General features: G+C 32.8%; 2 protein-coding genes across 2 annotated transcripts; one reads left to right on the top strand and one right to left on the bottom strand.

The window, feature by feature from the left end:
• Positions 1 to 8: 8 nt before the first annotated feature.
• Positions 9 to 5,196, top strand: LOTGIDRAFT_152961 (hypothetical protein; the record flags this gene model as incomplete). The annotated part of the gene is made up of 11 exons (XM_009053449.1): positions 9 to 49; positions 710 to 774; positions 1,562 to 1,698; positions 2,056 to 2,135; positions 2,511 to 2,584; positions 2,945 to 3,104; positions 3,380 to 3,461; positions 3,836 to 3,965; positions 4,359 to 4,436; positions 4,730 to 4,784; positions 5,100 to 5,196. 11 exons carry the CDS (start codon positions 9 to 11, stop codon positions 5,194 to 5,196), a joined length of 999 nt encoding a protein of 332 aa, XP_009051697.1.
• On the bottom strand, positions 5,125 to 9,418 carry LOTGIDRAFT_228395 (hypothetical protein). Its single transcript, XM_009053448.1, has 5 exons — positions 9,356 to 9,418; positions 8,336 to 8,392; positions 6,986 to 7,103; positions 5,985 to 6,137; positions 5,125 to 5,680 (listed from the first exon to the last, which is right to left on the bottom strand). Exons 3-5 carry the CDS (start codon positions 7,080 to 7,082, stop codon positions 5,532 to 5,534), a joined length of 399 nt encoding a protein of 132 aa, XP_009051696.1. The 5' UTR covers positions 7,083 to 7,103; positions 8,336 to 8,392; positions 9,356 to 9,418; the 3' UTR covers positions 5,125 to 5,531.
• Between the last annotated feature and the right edge of the window lie 1,881 nt (positions 9,419 to 11,299).

Below are 11,299 nucleotides of genomic sequence, written 5' to 3'. Positions count from 1 at the left end.
AAATCAGAATGGCTGACAAATCTGACAAAACGAACCCAAATCTACCATGGTACGGTATTGCCTTAATGATATAATTGGTAAAATTGTATTAAAATTATCTAAAATGTGTAAACAAGAGATAATCTATCCCACAATCCAATAATAATGTGGGCGTGTCCAGAATTTTCTATTGAGAAATAAGGGAGGGGGGCATTATGTCAGAAAATGATGTAATCTATATTTATGCCTTGTTCAGTACAATCTCCAGAATCTTAAACACTTGAATTGAAAGTAGATAAATGTCATGACTGTTAAAACCTGATGATTGTTTTAATCAAATGATTGGCCATGGTATATTTCCTAGCAAATAGGCCTACATAGCTTTATAATGTAGGCATACATACAATTGGATCATTTCTATGCCTCTTTATGATACCATGTATATGAGCTTAAAAAAAAACTTGAAAGAAACTCTGTTGATTAATTAATGACATGGTATAACATTAATTTCATAGATTTATGTTATTTGATTAACATTATAATAATTAACTTCTAATAATGCTAAATTGCTTTTTAATACCACAGTAAGGTGTGTGTACTGTGTAGTCATATGAAAATCTTCACAACTGAAGCTATTACAAACTTCAGTTCTAAAGTAAACAAACATGGTTACATCTATATCGATTTATTTTGAGCAATATGAATAAAGGCTATAATGTGTTATTTTTAGGGTAGAAAAATACAGACCAAATAAACTAGATGATTTAATATCCCATGCTGATATCATCAATACAAGTAAGTTATCTCATTATCATTATATTGGGAGCTGCGGTGGCTCAGTGAGTTAGATGCTTGCTCGCTAACCTGAAGCTCCAGGGTTCAATCCCGGCATAGGTCGAGATAATACCTTCGGATTTTTCAACCCGGTTTCCCCCTGTCAGTGATGCAGGTAAGAGGGGCTGACATGAAAAAAGCGTCTAGTCGTTCGGATGGGACAATAAACCGAGGCCTCATGTGCTACAGGCTGTGCACGTTAAAGATCCCTCGACAGTTGGAAATCGAAAAAGAGAGGCTAATGCCGCTGTCCTGGCAAAATTTCCCTCATGGCACCCTACACGGCGTTGCCCGTCTTCATTAGCCCACAAGGTGCAGAAGAGTAGGACGTAAAACTCCATTCCATTCATTTCATTATCATTATCATTATCACACCTTTCCATTATCCACATCACAACTTTCCATTATCTTGATCGCATCTTTCCATTATCTTGATCGCATCTTTCCATTATCTTGATCACATCTTTCCATTATCTTGATCACACCTTCCATTATCTGTATCACACCATCTATTATCAATATTTCACCTTCCAATATCCATACCAAGCCTTTACAACATCATTACCTTTCCATTATCCTTATCCACACCTTTCCATTATCATTGTCATACCTTTCCATTATTACACATGTTCATCGATCATAGAAATTTGCATATATTCAGGTCCCAAATCAACCCCTGAAAATGGTGAATCTGTCCCTTTAATTGTGATATAAATGTTATTTCATCGGTCTCTTTTGTATTTTATAGTCAGTAAGTTTGTAAAAGAAGAGAGATTACCTCATCTATTATTCTATGGACCACCAGGTACTGGTAAAACATCAACTATTCTAGCAGTAGCTAAACAGATTTATAGCCCTAAAGAGTTTAATTCTATGGTGTTGGAGGTTTGTGGTCAATTTCATAATTCCTATCTCTTTCAGTGAATTTCATCTTCTCATAGGTCAGCTGACTCTTTTGGTGACCTGATGGGGATTTTATAAAACCCATGCAGTTCGATACAGTGGCTTTTTTGGTTGACATAGAACTGGCTTGGCTGTGACCCCTTCCCCTTATATTCAAATCTCTTCTCATTGTACCTACCTAGGGAAAGAAATCTGTGACCGTTATTTACTTGGCCCCCTCACTTAGTGATTCACTAAAATGCTACTGCTATGATAATGCCAAATTGTAAAAAAAAACCAAAGGCATAACATTTTGCTTTTCGAATGTTTGAATGAATTATTGTGCTTAATTTATTTCAGTTAAATGCATCAGATGATCGAGGTATAGGAATAGTTAGAGGTCAAATATTAAGTTTTGCCAGTACTAGAACAATTTTCAAGTAAGCAAACCCATTTCAGATGTCTTTTCAGCTTGTGATCTGGTTGTTGCTTTTTTAAAAGTGGCTCACATTGTTCACAGTATTGTGGAGTTCTTGTAAAAAACAGACATGTTGCAAGATATTTCCAAGAAAATTGGAAGAAATAATTGTCTGATGTCGTATTGATGTGTACGTCATCTGTAAATAAAACATAAACCAAATTTTAATGTAGATATGCAGGATATAATTTCTGATAAATGATTTTAAATAATGGCACAATGTTACGTTTCAAGATTGGATAGATGTTTGGCTTTCGATTCATTGACAATCTTAACAATAAGTTTTGGAATCTCCAGAAGAGATACAGAGTTTGAACACATTTAACTTTGTTTTTAGATCAGGTTTTAAGATAGTAATATTAGATGAGGCAGATGCTATGACAAATGATGCTCAGAATGCTTTAAGACGAGGTATGTATGCCTAATTACCATCCTTTGCAGAATAAAGACTGCTCAAACAGTAATGAACAAGCAAAATATGAGACCGTTTTTAGGTGCCAACTTATCAATGTACTAAGGATATGCTAAATTAGGCAAATAGAGTCATACTTGAACAGGCGTCCATCGATTATACCCTGGGTACAAATTGATCAATATATATTTTAGGAGGAAATCACTCTTTAAGATGACTGTTTTGTCAATTGTTGCAGACATATCTACTAAAAGAGAAGGAGAACTAAGACTAAGGAAAATTAAAATGAATAAGGTTGTTATCCTCATAGCTTGGGCTGTAACCATTATGAGTTCGATTTTCTTTTTCGTTAATTTCAGTTATTGAGAAGTTTACAGAAAATACCAGATTTTGTATAATATGTAACTATTTATCTAAAATTATACCAGCTCTTCAATCACGTTGTACGAGGTTTAGATTTGGTCCCTTAACAACAGATCAGATGGTACCTAGATTAGAATATGTTATAGCACAGGAAGCGTAAGTTTGTCACATTTTGAAATGGGAATTTAGTTTTCATGAGATGTTATATTCTCGTGAACTAGCTTTTGTAAATGCTACATCTTGATATTAAAAATTTGGCTTTCCTTTTCAAGCCAGTTGTCTTGATTTTACATACGAATCATATATCAATAGCATAAGATGAGCTCTTGTCTTGACTTAACTTCTCTAGTCATTCTTTAATAAAGTGCCAGACATTATGAAGCTTGGATAAGATAAATTAATATCCCTATTTTTTAATATGTTTATTGTAGTATTAAAGTATCATCAGATGGAATGAAAGCCTGTGTTACTCTAGCTCAAGGTGATATGAGAAAAGCTTTAAATATTCTACAGGTAGGAGGGAAATTCTTCATATTTTTATATGTAACCTTATATGTTTTTTATGTATAAAGAATTAATGTGTTAAATCAATAGTAGTGAGACTTAAATATCTTTGATTTGAGTAATCTTTAACAGGTTTGTTTGGGATTTATTTCCAAAAGTTTTATTTCATGACCAACTGAAAGAATTGAAGTTGTTATCTGTGCAAAATGTTGGTGTTGCTTCACTTGCCAAGAGGTTTAATTAAGGATCAGAAGGCTACAAGGGATCTTGGAACCAAAATTGTTTTATTAATGTATATATATATGTAACTTAATGAAATTTGATTTCTAATTTGGAACCACTTTCTGAATTTGTAATTAGATAATTTTGAATTTCTATTACAGAGTACGTCTATGGCCTATGATGAAGTAAATGAAGATAATGTCTATACTTGTGTTGGTCATCCATTACGTAGAGATATAGAAAGTATAGTTAACTGGATATTAAATGAAAACTTCACTACAGCTTACAAAAGTATCCTTTTAAATAGAACTATTTCTGTTTAGATTTATATTCCAGAATCTGCTACAAAGTATTTGAGGATGGAAACTATCTGGAGCTGTGGTCAGTCTGGCATTTTAATGAAAACAAGTTCTGTCATTCATTTACTAATGGACAGATAAACAGAGAAAATGCCATCTGCAATGAGGTAAGTTTGCAGTGCGTAACCTCCTACTGTTTTACAATTTATAATGTTTAATAGTTTTCTACTATATGATATTTGAAAGGCAGTAACATGTAAAAACAAGAATTGCTAAACCTTATTATTATTTAGATAATCTAGTATGGCTTAGGATGTAAAACTCAATGATATTCATCATATATAATTACTACTGTTTTATTTGTAATCTTTAACCACTATACAAGATTTATTAGAAATAAAGACAGCTAAAGGTCTAGCATTACAAGATGTTTTATCTGAAATTCATCAATATGTACATAGAAGTAAGTTATATTGCTTAGTTTTTGGGAGCCTGTTTTCTTCAGCGTCCAACTCAGAATAAGGCCTAACATTTTTTGTGTGAGTTTCTCGATAACCTTGTTTATTGACTAATTTGACTAATAAGGTTTTTTTTTTTTGATAGTTGCAGGCATTGGTATCAAAGACAAGAGCACCCTTTTGAAACATACGCCTAGACCTAGGAATAGAATTGTGCATTACAAGGGGGCTTGAATAAGTTTATCTTTGTGTTGTGATCTAAATTTGATAATGTCATGTCTAACCTGTTTTGTTTCAGTTGAACTTCCAATGAAAGTCAAGTTACATCTTTTAGAGAAAATGGCTGACATAGAGTAAGTAGTTGAATTTGTTTACTTTTATTCCTCATATGTCAGAATATGTTTTGCTCATACCTGTTGATATTGTTCTTTGTTTGCAATCTTTGAGAGCTTCGACTAATCACCAAGTTTATTGAATTTATGAGATTTACATTAGAAATTGGTAAGACATTGGACTTGATTTAAAGCAACAACATTTTAATCAAACCTCTCGAGGATACAGTTTGCTGAAAAGTTTGTAAAATTTCATTTCTTTTATCTAAGAGTTTTAAATGCAGATATTATGGACTTAAAACATTTAATGTAAAGATACTGTCTACTATTTTACAGATATCGACTGGCATCTGGAACAAGTGAAAAGATACAAATGTCTTCAATGATAGCAGCATTCCAATCAGCCAGAAATCTCATAGCTCAAGATGCCTAGACTCTTGACTCTTTGTATCATTTGGTTACAGACGGAAGGTGAAGATTCTGTATTGAGTTTGTCCAACTTAAATGGATAAAATCTGTAGCAGGTCTTTCACTTTTTTGAGGACCAATAAATGATAATGCCACTGTAAAGGATTTGAGAATTATGAATTCATATGTATGGATATAAGACACAGTAAATAGTTGAGTTACAATTAAGAAATGACAATATTTTGTGGTATTATTTGAATGGAAGAGGACAATTGATGTGGATACACATCTTTCTGAAAAGATCTAAGAAAAAAATAAACATTATGGAAAAGAATCAAGTTTTCTTTTTATTTTTCTGTTCTACAATATTGGATCTGTGCAGACTTGACCACAGCCATTGAAGCAACATTTTTTGATTGCTCCGCAATCACCATCTAATACACAATCTTCTTTACAGAGCTCTGGACGGTCTGGTTTCTCCTCTACTTCAACACAGGATCCTGGGTTGTCTACAATTAAAATATATACGAAATTGGCAATTTGACATCTTGTTAAGCTGAATGTAGCAAATTAATTTGGAGCTCCAATAAGATCTATGGTAGGGCATGATCATGTTTATGAGAAATGCTTATGAAATTATACATCTTGTGTCCTACTTGTCTCTATCAAAGAGAATCAAAGGTTACCTAAAACACCCACTGCTTATTTTTTGTCCTAATTTGATATTAGGGGGGTTAGCACTAGTGCAACTTGCATTATTTACAGAAAAGAAAAGGTTATCTGATGGAGATAAAAAAGAAGAGAACCACTTACAGCATCTAGAGCAACAGAGTGACCAGCCAATTTCAGGATCTTGTTCGCAAACAGAACCGTGAGGACATGTTTTATCTACTTGCGAACAATTGATGGGTTTTCTCTTCTCATCTAGGAATGGGGAACCATATTCACAAGGATTGTTTTCTGCATCTGAGAAAAAATTAAACATGAATAGCTCTTTTTATGATGAATGATGGAAATATTGACAACCCTAAGTCTTGGGTTTGATCGTAGCATTAGCCGAGATAGTACCTTCCAATATTCTTATCAGCACCCACAGTGATGCACCACAGGGTGCCAAGATGAAAAAGAGCCTCGTTGTATGCAGAATATTACGATGACCAGAGCCCTATAAAACGCCTGGTAAAAAATTTCAAACCTCATGTGGTACAGGCTGTGAATGTCTTTTCAAGAATTCTGAGCACTTCTATAAGTTAATATGAAAACCAGGACTTTTTGGCACTTTTCGAAATTATTCCAAAGTGCTCCGAACTCATTTTCATGCACATTGGTGGACTTGCATGGAAGCTGAGTCGAAATACTTTGGTAAATGTTACTCATTGTGGAGTTTGTCGTCATGATGGAACGTAAAACTCATTCCACCTACTCTCTGGCCACATTGAGTTCTAAATTGAATTTTTTCTCTCATGTCACAAATATTCAAAATATGATTTTCAAGTGCATACCCATTGTCTTAGAATGGGTCTATGAATATATAAGTTTTGAAAATTTTGCACTTGAAATGGACACACTTCTCTTCAAGAAATGTCATGTGAAAATGACACACATTTTGAACTGAACATCTCCCTCTATAAAATGCATAGTTTCATGTAATTTTGTTTTCAATGGTTGGCATTTTCATCAACCCAAAGACAATCTAAGACTCTCAGCAATATTTGGAGATTAATATTTCAATTCATACAAAAAGCCAAAATCTGATTTAGAACTTGATGTGGCCAGAGAGTACATTCTAATGTATCCAAATGTATACCGTATACCTTTATCTTTAACTTTGACACAAACTGGATAAACAATTCCTTCTGGACAGGGTGGTTCGATACATTTCTCTTGTTTTAACATAATTCTGCAAGTCATTGTTTCAGAACACTCAAAATTCTAAATAAATAAATAAAAGAACTTAGCCGTTACTCACTTACGCACAATCAGCGTTAAAGGGACAGTTCGTGATCCGTTTGATTAATCATACCTTACTCTCAGAAACGGGAACTTTTTAGGTAAGGTATAACATTAATATTGTCCACACTTAGTTCACAGCTCACAGTCGATTTTCGAAAATCCATGTGTCTAGCTTTTAAGCGCTTGAAAGTTGAAATGACGAATCATCTTTTCTTGAGACTGTCATATTTAGAAGACATATAGAAATATAAAGTGAATTTCTAAAGATTGGGGTATTTTTTAAGGAATTATACGATTTGTACATTTTTAGTGTTTCTGAAGATTATTTATATATTCAAGACCCAAATCAACCACCGAACATGGCCAATCTGTCTGATATGGAAAGCATTTAAAGGGATTGTAAATAGGATTTCCATTTTTTTTTTTTTTTTTTTTTTTTTTTTTTTTTTTGCGTATCGGGGACACTGAGAGCATCAATTTGCACCATTCCAATTTTCAGTCAGTTCTGTGGTTCATACAATTCCAGGAAACTAAGTGTTTGATGACGTCACCCCAGCAAAATTTGCTTCTATCACATATTAAGACCTTTGCGGGGATGACACGTAAACACTTAGTTTTAGTAGAATTGAAAGAAATGTGTGATTGAAAATTGGAATTTATGCTATCACTGTCCCCGATAGACATACAAATTAAGAATACCTTTTTACAATCCCTTTAATACATTACATTGCCGAGAAATCCAATACGAAAATTGACATTTTAAAATTAATATTTATTAGCAGGTGTACAGCCACGACTTTGAGTGAAAAGAATGGATAAGCACTATAAAATATATTTTTTATTTACTAAAAAAAATATTGATTAAGGAAAGTGTTAGTTGAGTAGAGTTTTGCCGCCACCATTGTGATTATATGGAGGTAGAATAAACAATATTCCAACCGTCTCTTCAACGTTTCCGAAACTATTACACATTTCTACAGTATTTCGTATTAGAGATATTAATATTCATGTCAGATAGTTTGAAATCAGTCAATCAACAAGCTTAGACGTAGCATTTTAACGTTTTGTTTTGTAAATATGACACATGTACCAAACCAATGTATAAGGACAACCCCTCTCATGCGAAAGGCCGTTTGATTAGTTGAAATGAACCCCAAACGAAGCTATTTGTATAAAAAGTGATCGTGGTTAAAGCGACAATGAATACTCACTGTGCATGCATCTTCACAGGCATTGGTTAGCACCAGAACTGACGCTATAAGAAATATCTAAAAAAAAAAAAAAAAAGAATAATCTGGTTTGTGAAATTTCTGAAGTAGTGGCGTTTCTACACCTCCTCGCCCCTTTCTGCTTGCCCCCCTCAACCAATGTTTGCCGGGCAATGTAATATACGCCCACTACCAGCTGTCGGAAATAAAATCTTTAGTGGCTTAATAATGAATTTTCAAATAATCAAATAAGTCAAGGCAAAACCTCAAAAACAGTTTATTAAATTATCATTTATCACATAAACAATGTCTTATCGACGCACATACAACGGCAATAACTCTTAAGCCAATTATTACCGATTTCAAAAAGTACCGAGATCTCATCAATATACACATGATTGGTAAGTTTCATCAAGATCGGATAAAAACTGTAGTCTCTGTCGTGCCTTCTAGCCAAATTTAAAGTGTTTTTAAGTCGAGGGCAATAACTTGACCGAGATCTCATCAATATATACATGCCTATTAAGTTTCATTAAGATCGGCTTAAAATTGTAGTCTCTATTGTGCCTACAAGAAATGCGGACAGACGGACCGACGGACTGGGACCACGGCAATATACGTCCACATTTCAATTTTGGCGTATTAAAATATATATGAAGAAAATCAAAATGAACTAAACTCATTTATTTAGTTAAAGGTCGTCCAAAACTGAGTTTGAACTTTTAGTCTGAAAAATTTAATTGTTTATTGTCTTCAATCGAGCCATATCATCTGAAAAAAATAGTTTACGCATATTCTTCAATTTTTCTAAAAATTTAAATCTTTTGATATGACATTTATAATGTAAATCTAGCAATTAGTAATTAAAAATCAAACCGTCAACATGGCTGCTATCCTGGAATCTAAGAAAGTGACGGTCAATATTTTGATTAATAATGCAAGAAATCTGTTACCTAGACTAATAGAACCTACTAAACTTAATAGTGGAGATCAATATAATAACAAAATATGCCAGACATATACCTTTCATTTACATATTTCTTTTTAATCTATAGGTATAAAATAGGTCAATTACTAACTTCCTTGGTGACCTTTCTTATATGCACGTGCAATTTCAAAGGGTATCCAGTACATTTCATTGAATTTACTTGCTTGTGTTTGAGTATTGCGTCTCACGCTCACGACACGATCATTCTTCTGGAGCTCTTTGCCAATGGGTTTATGAATTGTCAACTAGACATACCATTGCATATGTAGGCTACGTGAAAATGAAAATAACGCCCCGAATGTTTCGAAATCTATATCTCCACGGTGCGCTTTTGTTAAAAATGATAAAAGAAGTGGAATCCGGGTTTTATTCTCAAAAGTAATAGAGAATTTGAAAATGAGATTTTAAATAGACTTAAAATGTTTGGTGTTGTACTGTAATCAATCGATATTCAGATTAAGCACTTATATCATCTACGTTAGAAGAAAAATACATGATGTAGCGCCCTTCTATTAACTTCACTATTACACCATTAGCCTATCAGGCCTCAAAAGGTTTCGAATGATTTTGTCTGTCATTCTATTTTTTACATTTATATATTTCAAACAATCAGAGATACTTTCAATAGTCAATGACCAAAAACATTTAAGGCCTACAATGTGTGTGTGTGTTTTTTTTTTGACATAAATCGGACAGACTATATATGCAATGAATGGGCATTATGAAGTAATAGTCAGAATGGTGTGACATCTTTCAAGGACTTGATTGTATTTTGATATGATCGATACATTGTTGTGAGATAACAGATTGTTACAGACCTATCAATCATATAAATACATATATAACCTTAAAACACTGTTATCAACTTATCTTTGATTGCCTTATTATGGACAACTCAACACGTCAAAATTTGCATACTAAGATCTACCAAGAACATTTAGGTCGATGTCATTATGTAACTATACAAATGTGGACTCGTTTTTTTTATATGTTTTTAACCAAATAAGTGCCATTCTTTCCAATTCTTGAGTCATTAATTGGCAAAACAGTTGAAAATATTTCTTAAAAAGATTCCTTGGCCTATATATCATGATATAGCTCTTTCGAATTTTTTTTTTAAAATTTTTGGAGACCCTTGATAGTTTGCAGAATATTAGCGAAACTGTCTGATTTGTGATTTGTCAAAAGAAAAGAATCTTTCATTGTGGATAGAAATAGAACAGGTATATTATATAGAGAAAGTATGGTTGATGATATCCTATATATCAATTAAAAACAAAGATGCTTGGTGACAATTTATCAAGAGTTGACAAAACAATTTCTTACGGAAAGTCTTGAAAACATCAGATTGATCTGAATGATTTAAACTATGTTTGTTTACAATTCAATTTTGTAAAAAAAAGTCTCAAAAGAGATTTAATAAGATCCACCTTCGAAGTAGTCAATATAATCATGAATTGAATGAGAGTTGAGACAAAGTAGAATTTAAGAAATCGTGGAAATTGACCAAGAGCTTGAGAGAAAATATTTCCAATTTGATAGAAGTTAAACTTATCAAATCACCTTAATTATCAATTAACATTTTTGATGAAATGGCTATCCATAATAAAGATATCACACCCCTAAGCCTCAGTGATACGTTGAGACAGTCACTGACAATGAAGATGTAATTGATACATTGTAATGATTGCTTAAAATTTAACTTTAAATTTGGATATTATATTTAATTTCATTGTGGTAAGCTTGTGTTTTATGCTTTTTGAAAGATGTTTACTTATATTTTACAAGTGCCTCAGGCTCAGTGCTTGAGCAATTTGATAATCACAATTTATATTTTGATTTGGTTTTTACAGTGTATTGTCAATGGGATGCTTTTTTATATGTTGCTATCAAGGATTTCATTCAATACTTTTTATACCGAGGATATCAATTAAGTTAAAAAAAATAACCAGCTATTTTATAAGGGAGTTTGTATTCCA

Source organism: Lottia gigantea, assembly GCF_000327385.1.
Source record: "Lottia gigantea unplaced genomic scaffold LOTGIsca_2, whole genome shotgun sequence".
Classification (NCBI taxonomy): Eukaryota; Metazoa; Mollusca; class Gastropoda; family Lottiidae; genus Lottia; species Lottia gigantea.
This window is presented reverse-complemented; position numbering and strand designations above follow the sequence as displayed.